At 40.1% G+C, this 21,091-nt stretch overlaps 1 pseudogene and 1 gene segment (V, D, J or C); both read left to right on the top strand.

Moving 5' to 3' along the window:
- The window catches only part of LOC136693905 (Ig kappa chain V-III region MOPC 63-like), a 344,864-nt gene that overhangs the window by 45,528 nt on the left and 278,245 nt on the right, over positions 1 to 21,091 (top strand). The window contains 1 exon segment of the V gene segment in view: positions 334 to 628. Within this exon segment, the coding sequence occupies positions 334 to 628 (295 nt within the window).
- Positions 6,277 to 7,244, top strand: LOC136693906 (immunoglobulin kappa variable 4-1-like; annotated as a pseudogene).

The following is a 21,091-nucleotide window of genomic DNA, read 5'->3' on the forward strand; positions in this document are numbered from 1 at the left end:
TTCTTCATTTCCATAGAGAGGGTCCACTTTGCATCATGAGCCCATGCTTCAGTGCTCTGCTAGTGTTTATAGTCCTGTGAGTTTAACACTTCATGACTGAGAGCTGCTGCCCCACAAACTTCACCCACAGCAACAATGACTTTGGTCTCCATCTTCATCTGGACACTGGTTCTCTGGACGAGAGGTAGAAATGTGGGGTTGTATTTCAGTTTTGAAGATCAACATTGAAATCCTTTCTTGAATTATTTCATTTTAAAATTACAATAGATTGAATTGCTTTATTTTAGTGTGTATACAATTTAATATTAATATTTATTTCTCTCTCTCTATTAGGTTCCTTTGGAGATATAATAATGACTCAGTCTCCAGGATCTCAGTCTGTTTCTCCAGGAGACAGTGTTACTATCAGCTGCAGATCCAGTGAGAGTGTAGGCAGCTATCTCCACTGGTATAAACAGAAACCTGGAGAAGCTCCTAAACTCATCATCTATTACTCCACTAACCGTCAGTCTGTAGTCTCAGATCGTTTCAGTGGGAGTGGATCTGGTACAGACTTTACTCTAAAAATCACTGGAGTAAAGTCTGAAGATGCAGGAGATTATTACTGTCAGCAGAGTAGCAGCTCTCCATTTACACAGTGTTAGAGCGTCGTACAAAAACCTCCTTCAGCTGTAGAGGAACTGTTCTGAGTCAGAAACACTCACTGATCTGAGAACAGCTGCTAAAGCTGCACTCAACTGAACTCATCAGCTCCAGAACACTACAGTAGTGAAGAGTGTTCTCTCTTTGGGGAGTTTTCCTCACTGTGGAACAGGGATTTACATCAGGAGATGGAGTATCTCACTAGGAGCAGATTAACACACTCAGCACATTACACACTTTACAACCAGTCTAAACACAGTGTATACACACTTTATACACACTATACGCATTCAACATACAGTCTCCATACATTAATTACACACTGTACACAATTTGTTTAAATAGTATTTTACTTTATTCACACAGTAAAATCACTACATTTGTTTCCAGTAGAACTTTAGAAGTTAAGTATAAAAAGGAAAGACTATGTCCCTGAACTGTAGTGTCTTGCTTAAGTCTATTATGTGGATCAAGTCAGTTCTTCTAAAATTAGACCGGTTTAAACTACACAGAACTTGTGTAGCATATTAGAGGAAGTGTTTTATTATTATTTTATTATTTTCTTCTTCTTCTTCTTCTTCGTATTATTATTATTATTATTATTATTATTATTATTATTATTATTATCATTATTATTATTCCAAAACCTGCCCATCCTTTTTTAAAGCCATCCTTGTGGGGTTCATTATCTTCATCATCTGTGTAAATATGTTCATCTTGACTCAGTCAAACTCAAGGACAACACTCAGCACTGAATCTACAGCTAAACTCATTCTCCAACAAGTAAAGGTTCTATTTTGGGGCTAAACATCTATTAGCAATTTACTAGAACCACAAACAATGCTAAAGAAGCTCACACATTGGACTATATTTATTTGTATTTACAGTGTGCAGTGTCAGTTATTCCCTCTGCCTCAGCATCATGTCTCTGGGCTGGGTCAGGCCACAGGATGACCTCTACATCTCAGGTAGTGTTCTCCATTGATTAGAAATGGACAAAGGATCCTGTGGCGTGTTGAATCCAGCCTCTATATGAATCCACAACTACGTCGTCACATGCTGCATCCATTAACTGGAGAAGACTGTCCCAGGTACAGGGCAAATTAGCTGTGATTTAGAGGGAGGACACAGTAATGTTCCTTCAAGCCCCCTGTCCCCAGTTCTCCTGATGTTTGTGGGAATCAAACCAAGGACACTCCTGTCCCAAGCCCACTTCTCTAACCATTACAGCATGGCTGCCCCCAAGAGAAAGAAGTGCAGAGTTCCTGGAGGTTCTGTAATAACGTGTAGATGAAAAGAGTGGATTTATCAAGCCCCTCTTCTGTCCTTTGCTCTAAAAATATATTTATTTCATAATGATAATATAGAGAAGGTATCAGACATTAAACCTAGATAACTGATACTAAACTTGATCTTAGCTGAAAGGCAGAGTAGTGATGAACCTCCCACTGAAATGTAGCTGGTGCAATGTGGACAATATCAATCTAACACATAATCACACAGCCCTTCTGTGATCAGGCCCCTGTCCTGCTCAGCTCCCCCACTACATTCTGTCCTCCCCAGACATGTCCTTTTACTTAGAGTTAATAAAAGTGTTATGTAAGTGTTATTTTATTGTTATTATAAACGCACAGTTACTGTGAGTGTCCTGTAAATTGAAATGTATATTTAGTGTTACTCTAGTGTTTCTCTTGGTGCAGTCTTAGGCAGAGTCCAGTGTTAGTGTAAGACCAGCAGGAGGCATTTTTACTGGTTGTTTAGTCTTTTTCACTGAGACAAAAAGACATCAGTGTAAACTGATAAATTCATCATGGAGCTTAAACATCATCTGTTTCAATCACCTTCACAATGTGTGAGAGCAGCACCACCATTTTCTAAGATTCTGTTTCTGTTTTTCTTCAACTGAGCTTTCTTAAATTACACACTGCTTCAATAGCAGAAGACACCACTCAGGGTCTGATTATCTCCACCTGCTCTGAACCAGTCTTGGACAGACATTAGATCTGCTGGCATCTGCCATAGTGTATTCTCTAAGATTCACCCAAAACACTGTTACATTTAATTTTGAATAATTAACACTTTTCATATTCTGTAACATTGCTGTAACACAGTGGTGTCACCCACAAAAGACTTGATCACCACCTGCTGAACAATGAATTAACAAATGAAACACTAGGACTATGACACTGTGACAGTTCTCATCAGCACTAAGGAACTGAAACCAAGCTCCAAACAACTGAACTGTACACAGCATTTTACACACACCAGTAAAGAGAGAGAGAGAGAGAGAGAGAGAGAGAGAGAGAGAGAGAGAGAGAGAGAGAGAGAGAGAGAGAGAGAGCAGTGAGGTGAAACTCAGATTTACATGAACAGTCCTGAGTCGTCCTCTTTCTCCCAGAATAGAGCAGCACTTTCACCAGATGTTCAGCTTCATTTAGTCAACTTGTCCGACTTGAGGGTTCTCAGACTTATTTAACTTTAAATCTATTTGCATATTTCTATATGTTTTCAGGTAAAAATGTAGACAGTTTGTACACACCCTGAGCTCTCAATGCCTGATAAGTCAGATTATGATATTTCCACACCATGCCACATGTAACCATCGTTAATGTTCTTCAAAGAAGTCATCAAGTTGTGAAAAGGCTTTAACCTAAACCTTATTTAAATACTCGAGTACCAATAGTGTTTTAAGGGGAAATAAGTGTTTACACAGTTTTTCTATTGCTGCCCTATATTTCATTTTACTGATGTTGTTGTTCTATCAAATTTAAAGTGGCTTGACATCAAAAAATCAACTGTGAACATAAATGTCTACTTCATGTGTGTGTTTCACCGTTTTATAAAACCAGAGAAGTAAACAATTTCTTAAAACACTGCTAACAGCAACAGTATTAAATAACTTATATTTTTATTTTTCCTATAATTACAGATGTTTTATTCACATTTTTACCTATTGGCAGTAAAACCATAAACTATATGAGTCAAGTCAAGTGAATGTTATTATCATTCCAGTGACATACAGTTTACAGTACACAGTGAAACAACACAACTTTCCTCCAGGACCGACAAACACACAACATCTCACACAGGGCTAAAGTGCACGAGGGCAACATGTGCAACAACGCTAGATGCTAGAGGATTGTCTCATGACAATCATCTGGAACACTTCATGATGATGGGAGTGAGTGCATTGGGACAGTATTCACTGAGGCAGGACACAGGAGATATCTTTGACACGAGGATGATGGTGGTTGGCTTGAAGCACATAGGGATGATGGCGCTGCTCTGGGAGGTGTTGAAGATGTCAGTGAAGATATGTTAGCTGGTCTGCACATCCTCTGAACACTCAGCCATGAATGTAGTCTGCTCCAGCAGCTTTTCCTGGGTTCATTTTACATAGAGTTTTCCTCACATTAACTCTTCATTGGGAGGAGTGGTGGTCTTCCTCAGCATTGTGTCGTTCTGCACCTCAAACCATGTGTAGAATTTGTTAAGTGCATTGGGAAGGGAAGGATCACTGTCCAGATGGAGACAGAACTGCTCTAAGAATCTGTAGCTTCTACAGTGTGGGAGTGTTTTCCATTATTAACAGCTGCAGAATCCATTTATATTGTGTTCTAGTTCAGAAATAGTTTGTGTAAAGAGTGAAGTGAGCTGTGTTTAGAGCAGGCTTTTGTATTAAATGTAAAGCTGGATTGTAGAGTCAGTGTTGGGTTATTAGACATGCATTATAGTTTAACTCATAACAGCCCAGACCCAGTTCACTATAAAGTCAAATTGTGAGAAATATAAAACAGGCCAAAGAAACAACATAGAACATTTTTTTAAAATTTCTTGCTGTAATTTGTAATAAAATTTCACATCAAACAACCATTTTCTAAACTTGTATTTGCACATTTTGTCCTTGAAAAGTGGTCCAAGCGGGTCGTACAGTATGTAACTGTCACGCCCTCGTCCTGTCTGGTCTGTTTTCCCCGCCATGTGCTCTCTCAGCACATGGCTCTGTATGGTATTGTCCTTGTCTCCGCCTTTATTCCGCCTCCTTGTCCGTCATCCTCGTTATCTGTTTCAGGTGTGTCTCGTCTGTTCGTGTATTTAAGTTCCCTGGTGTTACTTGCTTGTATTGGTCATTCATTTTGTTTCGTTCCTGTTACAACTCATGCCGTTTTGTTTGAATTCCTAGTCATCTTGTTTTGTTCTGTTCGAATTCTTAGGCATGTTGCTTCTCGTTTCTATCCCTAGTCATGTTGTTTCCTCGCTACGTGTTTGCCCTCAAGTCCATTTGTGTTTGTTTTATTATTTTCTTGTAAATAAAGATCTGTGTTATTAGCGTGTGCGTCCGCCTCCGTCAGTCCGACTCCGCGAGTCCTAACAGTAACACAGGACAGGTGACTAAAGCAGTTCAAATGTTAAAAGGTTTGGAACACACCTTTTATAAACACAAGTATGTTTTTAAAATAAACATTTCTATGTATTCACCAGTCACACCGTCATTCTATAAATGAGGTCAAACAAACACAAATTCACACACTGTCACCTGACTGCATTCAGGATGTTCAGTAAATGTCACTTAGGGACGTCATGATTTAAAGTGAAGGATAAAGCTGTGTAGAGAATTTTTCAGACCTCATCAAGTGTTTGTGACACATTTGTCACCACGGGTTCTTACGGGCTAAAGATTTGTTAACACTATTTCTAAGGTTGGCTTCTTAGCAGTTAATTAACATTTAACAAGCAGGTAACTCACTAATGACAAAGAAATAACCAAAACCAAGAGTAACACATCTGTTGTAAGCACTCACACATTTGTAAAATGCTATGTATTTATTTAATGTATTTTAAGATTGCTTAAATAGGTTATTAACTGTTTATATATTATATTATTATAGTAATGTCCATTTATGCTGTAATATTCAGTTCAAAGCAGACCTCAACTGCCTGGATATGACATGCTGATCCTACAATATAAACAGGTTAAAATATTTAAATCCAGACTGGTCTAATGTGGTAGTCATTGCTGGTAAATGAACTCATCATCAGGATCTACAAAGAGCAGGTCAGGATGGAACTGCATTACTGCATTTTTGTTATGAATTCTAGCCTTAATAAGCACTTCCTAAGGGTAAGTCTGTAGTTATAAAGGGTGAATTAGTAACCCTGTAGTTATGGTCTTGCAAGTTCCTTAATAAACATTGTATTAATATATGTTACTCATAATGAACTACTTCCACAACATTAAATGCTTATAATAGAGAATATGTACATTCTACTTTAGTTTTACAATTGCTAAATAAAGACTTTCAGTCCAATATCCAGTGAAATGTTACACCATGAAGGTAAAAGAAACTGTAAACACACAGTGCCCCTTGATATCTACAATAACAGTGAATATTCCTTGCAGCTTAAAAACTATAACTGTAATAAAGTAATTACTCTGGATGTCTGTTGAGTTAAAATTATTCAACACACTGTATAAATACCTTTATAATGTTTGTAAATTCTCTTTCATATAATATGCTAATTGTGACTATTAACTGCTTATTAATCATTAATAAACTGCTTGCTAATAGACTGTTAAGAAGCAGACCTTAAAACAAGTTTTACCAAATATTCTTATTGTTATCATAGTTTCCTTCACCAAAATAAATATGATGATCTTTCCTCAGTGTTGTTAGAAAGATGATTTCCATAGAGAGGGTCCACTTTGCATCATGAGCCCATGCTTCAGTGCTCTGCTAGTGTTTATAGTCCTGTGAGTTTAACACTTCATGACTGAGAGCTGCTGCCCCACAAACTTCACCCACAGCAACCATGACTTTGGTCTCCATCTTCATCTGGACACTGGCGCTCTGGACGAGAGGTAACATCACTGATTTTCTTTATGGATATTTGTTTCTGATATAAAACACGTAAATGTATTTAAATTTTATGATTTGCAGTTACAGTGAACACATGTACATATAAAGTTAAATAAATACAAGCAACATAAATAGTAATAATAATAAAAATAATATAAAACATTCATTAATTATAACACCTGAGCACATTTTGAATAATTTGACAAGAATAATTTAACAATTAAAAAAAACAAACATTTTATTTACAGTTTTCTAAGTGTATTTATTCACATTAACTCATTTATACTATTTATATTTACTCTTTCCTTCAGGATCCAGTGGTCAGGTGACTGTGACTCAGACTCCTTCAGTTAAAACTGTTTCTACAGGACAATCAGTCACCATCAACTGTAGAACCAGCCCTGCAGTGTATCGCTGGAGTAATGGAAAAGAAGAATTACACTGGTATCAGCAGAAACCTGGAGAAGCTCCTAAACTCCTGATCTACTATGCTAACACTAGACAGTCAGGTATTTCAGATCGTTTCAGTGGCAGTGGATCTGGATCTGACTTCACTCTGACCATCAGTAACGTCCAGACTGAAGATGCAGGAGATTATTACTGTCAGAGTTTTCATGAGATCAGTGGTAGCTATGTGTTCACACAGTGAAATAGAGTCGTACAAAAACCTCCCTCAGTCAGAGACTGCACTGCTGCAGCTGCACCCTACTGCAGGTGCTGAGGGGGAGGATGATACACACAATAACACACTCTGTGGAGGAGAGACACACACCTCACTAACACACACCTCCACACACAATAACACACTCTGTGGAGGAGAGACACACACCTCACTAACACACACCTCCACACACACAATAACACACTCTGTGGAGGAGAGACACACACCTCACTAACACACACCTCCACACACAATAACACACTCTGTGGAGGAGAGACACACACCTCACTAACACACACCTCCACACACACAATAACACACTCTGTGGAGGAGAGACACACACCTCACTAACACACACCTCCACACACAATAACACACTCTGTGGAGGAGAGACACACACCTCACTAACACAGTGGGATCACACTCCTCAACCTCCTCAGAAATATCTATGCAGGGATACTGGAGAAGAGAGTCTGGTTGATAGCTGATCACTTCCAGGAGGAACACTGCAGGTTCTATGCTGGTTTTGGAAGACGGGACCAGCTCTTCACCCTCGCCAGTTTCCAGGAGGGTGCATGGGAGTTTGTCTTGTCTCTAAACCTGTGTTAGTGTGTTCCTGAAAAAGGACCCACTGCTAATGCTAAAGTGATTACACTCACACTTATCCAAGGCACGGAGCAGAAGAGAATAGAAGCTTTATTTGCCATTGTACATGGTACAGGCAAATGGTGTAATGTGCTTCTCAACAGAAATTAATCCAAAACACAACACAGATATAAGACATTCAGATCAGTGTTAGCAGCATTATGAATTTGTAATTGGGGAGCAAAAATGCAATGGAGTGTAAAAACACATGCTAAAGAAAAGTGCAAATATACATAGGTCCTTAAGGGTTTGGGTGGGGGTGTGAACCAAGGGCGTGATGTCACAGCTCTGGGGAAAAAGCTGATCCTCAGCCTGCTAGTCCGAGTTCTTATTGTCCTGTATCTCCATCCTGAAGGCAGAGGGACAAACAGTCTATGTTCTGTGGGTGGGATATTTGGTAATGCTGCTGGCTTTTTTCTCGACATGGCCAACATACACAGTGTGCAGGTCTGAGAGCGGACTTCCTGTGATCCTCCATGTTGTTCTCACCACCCGGGTTAGGTCCTTCTTGTACTGTGCTTTTATTTGTGCTGTTGTAAAGTTCACTAGTAGCGGAGGTGTGTGTGTGTGTGTGTGTGTGTGTGTTGGGCGAGGGGCCTCCATGTCTTTGTGGACCACAGTAAATGTATTCCTAACTGCAACAGTTGAGGGCACAGTGGTGCAGCAGGTAGTGTTGCAGTCACACAGATCCAGGGACCTGGAGATTGTGGTTTCAAGTCCCGCTCCGGGTGACTGTCTGTGAGGAGTTTAGTGTGTTCTCCCTGTGTTCACGTGGGTTTCCTCCGGGTGCTCTGGTTTCCTCCCGCAGTCCAAAAACAAATGTTTTGTCTCCATGTGAAGGACTAGTGCTCCCTCCAGGGTGTGTTCCTGCCTTGCCCTCAATGATTCCTGGTAGGCTCTGGAACCACCACCAACCTGAACATGATAAGCTGTTACAGACAATGAATGAATGAACAGTTGATAAGGATCAAATAGTCCCATCAAATTCCTTTAGAAATGCAGGTCATTTTTCAAAAAAATATTTTTAATAAGTAAAAGTTCAATATAAAAAATGAAATGTTAAAACATTTGGTTTGCGAATAATAACTAAATAAGATACAGTAGAGCTACATTATTGAATTGCATTTATTTTCACATACAAAGTTATACAAGAACAACTTGCAGTGAAATTACATTTCCGTCTGTCCACTCACCCAAACAGGAGTTAGGTGTGTGCAACAGATGCGACCTCAGCGGGTGCCCAGCTCCATCTTACAGTTAGAAGAAACAGCTGGATTACAACAGGGAAGTGGTGGTAAAAAAAGAAGGTCATTGACTATGCCTTAAAGAAGCACAATGTGTGATCTTGAAAAAAACAACACCTTTAGCACACAAAGCAATACACACAAATAGTTTCAGTGACGTAGACAAAAGCAGTAGGAGGCGTGTTCAAGGGGGAAAAGGGGGTGGGGGGGTGTGTGTCCAAAAATGTAGTAGCAGACACGTGTCCTTGAGCCCACAGCTCAGACAGGGGAGGTGCAGCAGACCTCCATGACGACCGTTGCTTATTATTATTATCATTGATTATCAGAAGCTCAAGGCCGCTGATAGCAAGGGCAGTCAAAATAAAATAAATAAATAAATAAAAAAATAAAGTTCAGCTTGTTAGAATCAGAGACCTGAGCTGAATTTTGAGCTAATAGTCCCTCTGATTCAAAGTACCATTTTTGCATTGGTCTTCCAGGGCACCACCTAATCCAGTCAGCAGAAAGCCCACGATCATAAATCCAAATAGGTATACATCTTCAATGTCCTCAATGGAAAGAGGCGCCAGACATACCATGCGCCACCTCTCCCATCCATCCATGACATATCCAGCCGGCGTCGTTCCATCAGGGCAGGTGTGCTCCCTGATGGAGAAGAGAGCCACTAAAGGTAACTTTAAAGGTACAGCAGTGGTGTTAAAGTCCAGTTGTGTTCCCTAAAGGTTCATTACATTATCTTCTCCAGAAGAAGATGGGGATATCTGTAATCTTTCATTATAAACCTGCGCAAAATAAAACAACATAAAAAAAAGTCCTGGAGATGTACCTTGAGGGTACCACCACAGTGACACTTTTTCTGATAGTTTTAAATATTAAATAAATGTTTTAATAACATTTTATATCAAATATATTACAAATAAAATTAGAATATAGCTCACCAGCTCATTTTATACACACTGATGCATCTAAGGGTCACATTAACATTAAATTTGTACATTGTGTTCAACCACTGCAGAGCTCCATGACTAGTTTAGCGTGGTAATAGTATTTTGATTATTTCTGCTTAATTGTGTTTATAAATTATTATTATTATTATTATTATTATTATTTATAGATTAACAAAGATCAAAAGGCTCAAGAAGATTTCATAGGAAAGAGACCCAGGAGAACACTCTAGGGACTTTACCAAAATTACCGTCCAGGTTTGTGTGGCACTCTTAAAAAGAAAAACCCAAGACTGAGCACTGAGGTGCGTGTTGGCTTCCCTTAAATAGGAGAGAAACAGGTGCTTCTGATTTCTCTTAATTAAGGTGTGTTGGCTCCATGTCTCTCTCTGCTGGCTGGGGTTGGCCTAGTGGGCAACTACGCCCCTGTCTGAACCCTTACAGTATCTTTAGAGAGGAGCTGTGTTTAGTCACTTGTAAACTCTGTTTAAGGAGGCATCTGAATTACAAGCTGGTGTAGTGGAGAAAGGACAACGTATGCTGATCATCTTCAAGATTATGGATTATCCAGATCAGTTGATTAAGAAATTTAAGATTCGGCCTCTGGCTTTCCATTTTATGGTCAAAAGGAATTCTATGCTTCTCAGCTTGAGCTGTGATGACCCCTTTGTATTACCCCCATACACCCACACTATGCACACACAGTCTCTGGAGGTCATGAAACCTTTCCAGTTTGACCCCGGGATGTTCACAAAAAGGTTCGTCCCTACACTGAGTGGTCTGTTCCAAAGTTTATGACCACCAGACCACCAGCAGATAAATCAGTCAGGAAATCCTGAGAACGGACCCTAAAATCATCACCTGATGAAACCCAGAACTCTCCCAAAAACATTTGTCAAGCTAATGATTAGACTTAATCTAAGATAAACCGGCAGATGGCCCCGGAGAATGAGTCAACACCCTCACCAATTTTCTCTAAAAATCATAGTTCAATCCAGAAGATGTTGGTCCATGCAGAAGAAACAGCATGGACCAACAGTGCCTCCAAGTGGACATTTGGGAGATCATTTGTCACCAAAAGTATCACCTTTGTTCCATCTCTCTCTCTCTCTCTCTCTCTCTCTCTCTCTCTCTCTCTCATCATTTTATCTATGTCCCAAAAAGAGTTACCATGGACACTTATGCATTTCTTAATCCAGTTCTCTATTATTATTGTTTAATCATGTTATATTCTATGCTATTCTCAGGTAAATGTATACTAACCGTGTCTACTTGAATTCATATGAATTTCAGCAAACAATAAGACCAAGTCCATTCTCAGTTCAAGAGAATGTTAATTAATCTCTAATAACAAGAATAGTTTGTGTACCTAAATCAATATACTCAATGTATTAACTCAAGTAAGGAATTAACGCTCAAATATACACAATGTTTTATTCACAGAAGCAGAGTTAAAATTTGATCCCTGTGGAACTTGAGACAGTCATGTGTACTTCCCAAACCCAGCAGCCAATCAGTGAACGGCTACCTGTCAAGTGGGCATAACGGTGCTAACTAGAAAACAGTTGTACAGCCAGATTGTCGGTGAGTCAAACAGAGAAAACAGAGTCGCTTTGCTGAGTCGCTTAACAGAGTCACTATATTGGGTCAACAGAGGAAAAGAAAGATCCAGAACTACGCTCCTACGCTGGCAGATCCAAACTCCCTCAGAGAAAGAAAAGAAAAGAGCTCTGAGGAAAGACGCTGAGAACAAGGACCCGTCTTAAAACTGGACAGTGGACGCTCTGATCACTGTAGCACTAGCAGTGTGTCCTTCTTCAGGAACAGTCTAACACAGGTTTAGAGACAAGACAAACTCCCATGTACCCTCCTGGATCCTGGCGAGGGTGAAGGGCTGGTCCATGTTTCCACAACCAGGATAGAATCTGCAGTGTTCCTCCTGGATGTGAGGTTCAGCTATCTGTTAACTGGACAGAGGACGCTCTGATCAGATTTAGCATTGAGTCACTGTCAGATATTTAAACCTTTAGAAATAACTGTCAGCACCAGCCTCAACTTATTATTGTTTGTTTGTTTGGTTTCTTTTATTGCCCAGTCAGAGCGTTTTTACTTATGGCTGATCAAAGCAGGGGCGGCATGGTGGCGCAGCAGGTAGTGTCGCAGTCACACAGCTCCAGGGGCCTGGAGGTTGTGGGTTCGATTTCCACTCCGGGTGACTGTCTGTGAGGAGTTGGTGTGTTTTCCCCATGTCCGCGTGGGTTTCCTCCGGGTGCTCCTGTTTCCTCCCACAGTCCAAAAACACATGTTGAAGGTGGATAGGCGACTCAAAAGTGTCCGTAGGTGTAAATGTGTCTGTGTTGCCCTGTGAAGGACTGGCGCCCCCTCCAGGGTGTATTCCTGCCTTGCGCCCAATGATTCCATGTAGGCTCTGGACCCACTGGGACCCTGAATTGGATAAGTGGTTACAGATAATGAATGAATGAATGATCAAAGCAGGTGAAACTTATTTTTGGCCAGATTAAAGAATCATCTCTCAGATTAGTAAATAGTTAATATAGTAATTTCACTGACTTTCAGACGCCACCTCTGAACTTGACCAAAACGAGGCCTCGTTCGAACCCCCTCTTCGGGGAATTCCCAACAAGAACAGCTACGTCATTTCCTCAGGGAATCCCAAATATGTCACCCGTTCCGAGGACGCCGAAGGTGGCTACTCATCCTGGAGATAAACCCTCCTTAGCAAGCGTATCTTCAGCTGCTTCCACGTGGAGGACAGAACCGAGCCAGGGCCTGGATCCTCTTGTCAACAGACTGATTTGCTGTGTGCATCGGTTGGTGATACGTCAAAAGTAAGCCTCAGATACCATTTTCAGAGCTGATGTCTAATTAGTCCCTTGGTAAACTTACACTTTAGTCACCAGTTAACTGTAATTTAGAGTAGATCATATTAGTCACACCAGCCATATAGCCTAGCCACTGATAAGACTCATACGAAGGGGTTCATATGCATTGATCCCCGTTCCTGAGGTTCGCGTCAACACAAAATGTTCTTTGATTTGAAGAAATATTGTGTATAGAGCCTGTCATTGAATTTTCTGAAAATCCTGAAAAGCCCACATTCTAGCATGAATGGTATCCAGATTCATGATAAATTATTAAAATTGTTATTATCTAAAAGTATAATAATAATAATAATAATAATTATTATTATTATATATATATATATATATATATATATATATATATATATAATTTCTAAGCTTATTGTTTCTCTTCTTTTCTCAAATCTTTTTGTCTAGCATCTTCGCCTATTTAGCTGTCTTTTCTTCTTTAATTTGGGAAGCCCCTTTACTGCTTATTCTGCACTTGAGTCCATTAACCAACTACTCCACTAGTAGCTCACTCAGGGTTCCTTGGTTCGAACCCATCCCTGTGTAAGCTATCACATTACAAAATACAAGAAGTGGAGACATCTGAACTGTACACAACCGGTCTTCTCAAAGAGTCTCTTTCAGCTCCTTAAAGCATTCAATTTAAGCCTAGTTTTTCATTTTAGCTCTGTTTGTGAGTAATGATTAGTCTCAGCCACAGACACTCCACCCATAAGTAGACAGTCTGATACCTTCCGTGCATTAAGCTGGCCTGACTGTCAGTATTCTGCCTGTGTCAGGCTATCTGTCCATGTGTGGTTTTGTACTGGCTCTTGTAAAGATCTGATGTGAATCAAAAACTCCTTCTTCCTACACGTCATGCCAAAATACAAAATACACAACTTACAACTGGTCCTTCTGTGTTTCAGTCAATTTTCTTTTTCTGCAGTAGTATGTGGTTCTTGGCCAAGTGGTGAAAGATACCAAACTCTCCCTAAAGAATCTGGCAATTCTGCTCTATCAGCATCTGATGCCAGCGATGAAAGCACATCAGTTGCTATGTCTGCTGTTTAATTTGTAACTCCAAGCTAAGCTCCAGACTATTCTCCTTGTAGAGTGCTTTGTCAGTCACACCACTGATTTGTGAACAGGTGTTAAGACATTGCATGTACAGGTTAACCAGCACTTTACAGAGGTGATCCAAATTGAGATATGTAGGCCATATATCACAGCTCTAGTAAGGAGCACTCAGCTCTCTCTCATCCATGATTCACTTCCTCCTGACACTATGTCATTTGTTGACCAAGAAAGAACTACTCACTTGGTGGGTATTCATGCTATAAGCAAAAAGAGTAATGGTGGGAGAATGTATGACAAAAAACAGCATTGCTTGCTATGTGGCTTAGCTTTTTCAAAACTTGCAAGACACCTGGAGTGTAAACATTCCAATGAAATAGAAGTAGCAAAGGCACTAAGTCTTCCAGAGAAAGGCAAAAACAATTAAAGTATGTGCATAACAAAAGTAATTTTGAGCACAATTCTGATGTGTTGAAAGCAGGGAAACTTATTCTTCTCAGGGAAGCAAGGAAAACTTATTCTTCGCAAGTTACCAAAACCACTCTCAGAAGGTGAAGATTTCATTTCTTGTATATACTGCCAGGGATTGTTTTCAAAGAAAACATTGCGAGAGATGTTCAATTATGAAAATTCAAGCTAGGAGGAACCAAACCTAAACCTGGAAAAAAACAGTCCTGGCTCTGTGCTCTTTCACAACACCTCCCTCATCAGGTGTAACTGATGTTTGGAAACTTAAAAATGCCACAAATCAAGATAAAGTGTCACTTGTTGTCAGGAATGACCAGTGTATTATTGAGTTTGGAATGTATCTGTATAATAAGTATGGATCACACATAAAATGCATGAATACATTCAAAAGCTCAGGGAGCTTAGATGACGTCTTATATTCACACAAGAGTTTACACATCTTACATGTGTTAAAGGTCTCAATCTTCCTTAAAATTTCAAGTACATAGTCAGTGCAGTTAAGCACACAGCTGGTTACCACAAAGACACAGACAAATATGAATCACCAAGTGTGACTGTAAAACTTGGACACAGCTTGAACAGGATTGCCATGCTTGTTGAAAGCAGTGCCTCCATTGAAGGAAATGGAAAAAAACAAACAAACAAACTGTAAAACAGGCTAACAACTTCCAAAAAATCTATGGCTCCAGATGGCATGATATTTCAGCTACAGCCTGACATACACTAGAAGAGTCAAGGTGGAGTTCTCCACAGTTGCTTTTGTTCACAGAAGATGTGAAACTTAACTTATCTTGATAAGCAAGAGAACCGTTACCATAAGATGCTGTTAACAGAGCCTTCCTCTCAGCACTGATCACAATTAGCAAAGGTCTCACTAACACAGATCATTCTATTTATTCAGAGAGATGAAGGAGAGGTTTCTCAAATGCCCTTGTCTGCTTACACTTCCAGTGCTTCATTTTACCCTGCTGAAAACTCGCTTTGGTTGCACTGCATTTCTGATTGCAGAAGCCCAAATATGTGTTGCAGTGAGCAATACCTCTGTTCCTGCTTCACTGTCTGTCTCTGGAAATCTTCTCCCTTTCCTCTTGTGCTTTTACAATGTTTTGGACCACGTCACACAAGTGTTCTACACTCACTGCTGTGCTGTTAGTTTGCTGGCTCAGAGAGCCAAATTAATCTGACTGGCCCCTCTGGTTGTTGCTATAGGCATAGACACAGCCCCCCACCCATTCATATTCATATGATAATAGCATGCTAGTCCATTGTCAGGCTCATGAGGTGGAATGACTGAGGTGGACGCACTCGCTAAAACACAGTACTTTATTTACAAAGAATATAACAAAACAAAGACAGACAGACTTGATAACATCACCGACTTAGACATGACACAAAGAACGAATGACCAACAAAAGGAAGTGAAGGAAGGGGACTTAAATACAAAACACAGACGAGACGCACCTGAGATAGATAACGAGGGGGCAGGGTAACAAATGAGACAAATGAGGAGGCGGAACAAAGGCGGGACTAGAACAACAACAAAACAAAGCCATGTGCTGAGATTAAACACATGGTCGGGAAAACAGACATGACGAGACGAGGGCGTGACATCCATCAGCACTTTTTAGAGGATTATGACCACAACACAACATGTGGAAATGAACAAAAAACAGAAGACTGACATACATATTTCTATCATATTTTTGTTACTGGGTTTGTGCTGAATATTAGCATGTGTAAGTTTTTGGGAACAGACATTTTTAGGTAGGTGAAATTTGTTAAAATGTCAAGGCATGTCAGATTACCCCAGACATTGCTGAAAGGCTTCTGACTTCAGAGGGTTAATTACTCTTTCTCTTTCCTATAGGTTTATTTCAGGTGATTACCCCTCCAACCTTACCCAGGACAATCATGGAAACTACTAGCCACCAGAGAAAGGCTCACCCAGCAGCGTGTCTACCCCTATAGGACCAGAGGTAAGTACTCCGATATCTGTATGTTCTTATTTAATAATATTCAATGTTAGGGTGTATTATGTGTCCACCATCTTGGTGTTAATCAATGCCACTTGACTTCATCACATACTAAACATAATAATCCAAACACAGCAAATAACACAGACACACACCACATAAACATTGCACACTCTACAATCACTGCAAACTGCACAAACATACACCACACAAACACTGCACACTACACAAAACACAATCACTTCAAAACCACAGCACACTACACAAACAATGCACATAACACAAACAAATCACAAACACATACTGCACACTTCACAAACAACACAATCAGTGCACACTCCACAGACACATGACACAAATACTTCAAAATTTTACAAACACAACATGCACAAACACTCACCTACATTTTTTTTGTAAAGTTTGCACCCAATCTGTACCCCTCAAGTTACATTTTTTAAATAGAATTTGTGACAATTGTAGTCATTTAAATACTGTTTACACAGACTGCATTACCAATGTAGGTCTCAGCCAAAGGGTTAATCTAATTTCTCCTCCAAATCTCACTCAGACCCACAACACACTACTGATTCATATCAAAATAAGCTTGCTCTTCCATAGCTCTGACAATGGTTGTCACTCCAAATATTCAGTGTTTTTAAAAAGGAATATTGTGTGAATGATGAAATCTTATCTCTGACATTTGAACTTTTTAAAATCTAATCTTTATTACAGTTTTTCTCAATTGCCAAGACACATTTCCTGAAACCATGCATCCATTTCTCCAAACTATAAACACAAAACCCACACACTAAATTCACCAAACCTCTGACTCTTCCAGCAAAACAAGCTATTACCTCAAAACCATTCAAGCAGTGCTTAAAACCAAACAATGTTGTCAAATCAAGCCTCGAGTCAATCAAAATGAAAAACAGCACTGAACAGTCATCATACACAACACAGAAAAAAAGGAAAACATAATGATCAGATCATGAAGCTGTAGAAATATTATCCACAAAGGAAAATGCAGTTTCAAAACAAAACTCTTGTTTAACAAAAATGAGTATCTATGTACTGTGTAAAAAATGATGCAGCATCATGTCGATGTGCTGGGACCGGCCACAGGACTTCATCTACATCACAAGCCACGTTCTCCCTGGCCAGGCAGCGTGGGTACTCCTAGTATGTCGAATCCATGCTTGGCATGCATCCACCCCTATGTCATTACAGGACACTTTCATGGCTTGCAAGAGATGTTCCCTGGTGTAGGGTCATAAACCTTCCAATGCCATGAAGAGAAGAACTCCTCTGTTGGGTTGAGGAAAGGGGAGTATGGTGGAAGACAAACATTTAGGAAATCTTGGTTGATATTGAACCATTGTCTGACCTGGACGGCATGGTGAAAACTCACATTGTACCACACAATGACATAGACAGTATGCCCTGTCTGTTCATGATCCTGCTGCTCACGCCCTAACACAATATATGAAAGATCACTCAAAAATGCCAAGAGATGTTGAGTGTTGTATGGCCCCAATGTGGCATGATGGTGGAGAACCCCATGATTGCTGATGGCAGCACATAACCACACTGGCCAGGGATAGCAACAATGGCTTGTTGATCAATCACGTTCCTGCTTCTCCTCCTCCTTTTGGCGAGATTGAACCCAGCTTCATCTATATAAATATATTCATGTGGATGGTCTGAGGAATCCAGTTGAAACATTCTCTATGAAAAAATCTTTCTGAATGTAAGTGGTACAGAAAGATAGACTTGTGCTGTGGAGTAGACTGCAGTATTGAACACCTACCTGTACATACTGGAATCTTTGCTCCTTGACCCCTTCTGAGTTGCGGTCAGAGAGTACTCTGTACAGTTGCTTCATCCGCATTTTGTTGTGTCTTAGTACAAGATCAATGGTGAAAAGGCTGTTACAGTTGATGCCTTCACAATTGACATGGTGGTGAATTGTATATATATATATATATATATATATATATATTTTTTTTTTTTTGGGTATGGTCCTTCACTTCTGGAATCTCTCTTTGCTTCTGTTTGCTTTTGCAACATGTCCACTACCACCACACAATACTTATTTCCCTCACATTTCAAAATGTTCAAAAGGCTCATGGGATGGAGGATGTGCTCCTCGTGTTTGTGGACTCTGGTACTGGTCCACTTCCAGCTACCAGCCATTAATACATCTACAGCAATGACTGTCAATCTTGGGACTCAGTTTAACCCTGCGGCTTGATGCTGCTCGTTAGCCTCTGTGCACCCTTGTTTTACATTTTGTCTCTTTTGTTTTGTATCTTTTTGTACTGCCCTGTTTGTCCTTAGATATATTTCGTCCTGTGTCTTCATTTTGTTTTATTTATATTGACTTTATATATAAATTGTATTATTATTATTGTTGTTATTATCATTATTATTATTAAAAAGCCATCTGACAGCTGTGTGGTAGCCTATGTCACAATGTTCAGTCTCATGCTCCTCCACAACTGCTTCAAACAGTCTGTGATTCAGTGCTCTTGTCCTGATGAAGTGAACTATTTTAGTTACATATCAGTAACATAGTTCATTTATAGCACTGAATTACACAACACCTCCTGATGTATGATACAATGCAAAAATACCAATTCCAGTTCTGGGTTAATTTCAGTCATTTTATCTTGCATCCGCTCCAAAATTCAGACATTTTTCACTGTCATTTTTGGACAATCATCGATTGTAACACCTGCCAGTCTGTCCCATTGCTGCCAGCTCCTCTGTAATATCAAAGTCTTTTGTGATTCCACGTACAAAGATGAGCAACTGCACAGTGTCATGGACATCAGCTCTCGTCCAGAGCCAAAGAGAAAAAGTCAAAACTGTCTGCTGTCTTTTGCAGCTGTGGCTCCAGATTTTCTGCCATTTCCTCACTCTTTCTCGCTACGGCTCACCATGAGAGGGACACATTCTCAAAGGCATGCTTCTTTTTTCTCAGGGCAGATTAGCAGAGCAAAGTTCACCAAACACTCTTTAACAAATTCCCCATCAGAGGAAGGCTTACTGATTTTTGCGAGTGGGATATCACAAAGCTGGTTTTGCTGCTTCTCTGGAGGTGTGAAGCTTGGTTAAATGTCCTTGTTGCTTTTGCAGATTAGCTAGAAAGCTTCCGGTGTCCGTGTGCTCTTCATCAGTGAAGTTCTTGTATTTCTCTGCATGTTTAGTCTTGTAATGGGGATTCAAGTCATAATCCTTAAACAGAGCAACCTGTTCTCCACAAACTATTCACAGGACTTTGACTTTGACATTAGTAAAATACTTAGAACTCCATGTGTTGTTAAAAACCCTACATTCTGTATCAACCTTTGTTTTTGTAGCATGAGGTGACATTTTTTGTGAGCTAACAGCTGATTCACATCTCTCCTTGCTCAGTCCACTGGCACATTATCAGTGAAGCCATACACTCACACATGCAAGAATGTATGACTTATGTAACCTGGAATGAGCAACCTGTTAAAACAAAAAAGCAGTTTGGTTGTAGTTTTTGCATAATGTTCACTGATTTATGTTTAATTTCTAGGGGGAGATGCCTACGTAGTTGTTAAGGACAGCTGGCAGCTGATAGGATCATAAATGGCCACAGTAACCTTAGTATTTAGGTGTAGGATTTAAACAACAGACATGTTGTGGATGCAGGTAGGAAGAGGGGTGTGTCCTGTGTGAATCTCTAATTGATTGGCATAGGATATTTTACATCTTATCCTGAGTACACTTATAATTAGCACTGACCTCACGCAGCCGGAGGAGAAACAGACAAAGGCCTGGATGTGGCCCGGGGGCCATACAGTGGCCAAGTCTGCACTAGACAGAGTTTCAAAACAGGGAGACCTTTTAACTCACATCAATTAACTGATATCAATATCATTTTCTGGTCGTAGGCCATTGATCATATTTCTTACTTTGTATGATGAAAGAACATTTGGAAATCTGAACTTTTATTAAACACTAATAGAGTTACTAATAGAACCAAAAAATGAACAGTTACAGATCTTTCAAAGCTTTATTTTTACAAATGAATATAACATTTTTAAAAGAAAGATAGGCCAGGGATAGGGTTAGAGCAGGAACAATAATCAACAAACAGTGTAAGAGTGTATATATAGAGAGTGTAACTCTGTACTGAGCTGCTCCAGAAGCTGATGTGAAGATCCGAGCATTAATCAGAGACATGTTTGAACACACTGAAGATGAAGAGGAGCTCTATCAGCTCCAACACAGGTGTGGACCCTCACTGTCCAGTGCACTGATCTCTCTTCAGTGTTTCACTGACAGTAGTCTGGCCTCCTTTGGTGGCCTCACAGGTCACTGTCTTCTTCATCCACTCGTCCTCCTGGAGGGTCAGGGTGCTGCTCCAGCTGTAGAGGCCAGTGTCCTTCTGCAGAAGCCCAGGACTCTGACTAAACCCTGAGGTCAGAGGGTTTCCACCCACCTTCCAGCTCAGCTTCCAGTCTGAGGGGAAGCCCTTGTTGGCCAAACACACCAGTGTGGTCTCCTTCTGCCCCAGACTGGAGGAGGGCAGGACTGTGAGGGTGGGGCGGGTCACAGCTAGGACACACACACACACACACACACACACACACACACACAGTTTCATTTCCCTTATTTCTAACACAGCACAAATGACTTCAGTGATGCAGTAAAAATCACACTCTAATTACAACCTT

This window comes from Hoplias malabaricus, chromosome 4 (assembly GCF_029633855.1).
Source record: "Hoplias malabaricus isolate fHopMal1 chromosome 4, fHopMal1.hap1, whole genome shotgun sequence".
Classification (NCBI taxonomy): Eukaryota; Metazoa; Chordata; class Actinopteri; order Characiformes; family Erythrinidae; genus Hoplias; species Hoplias malabaricus.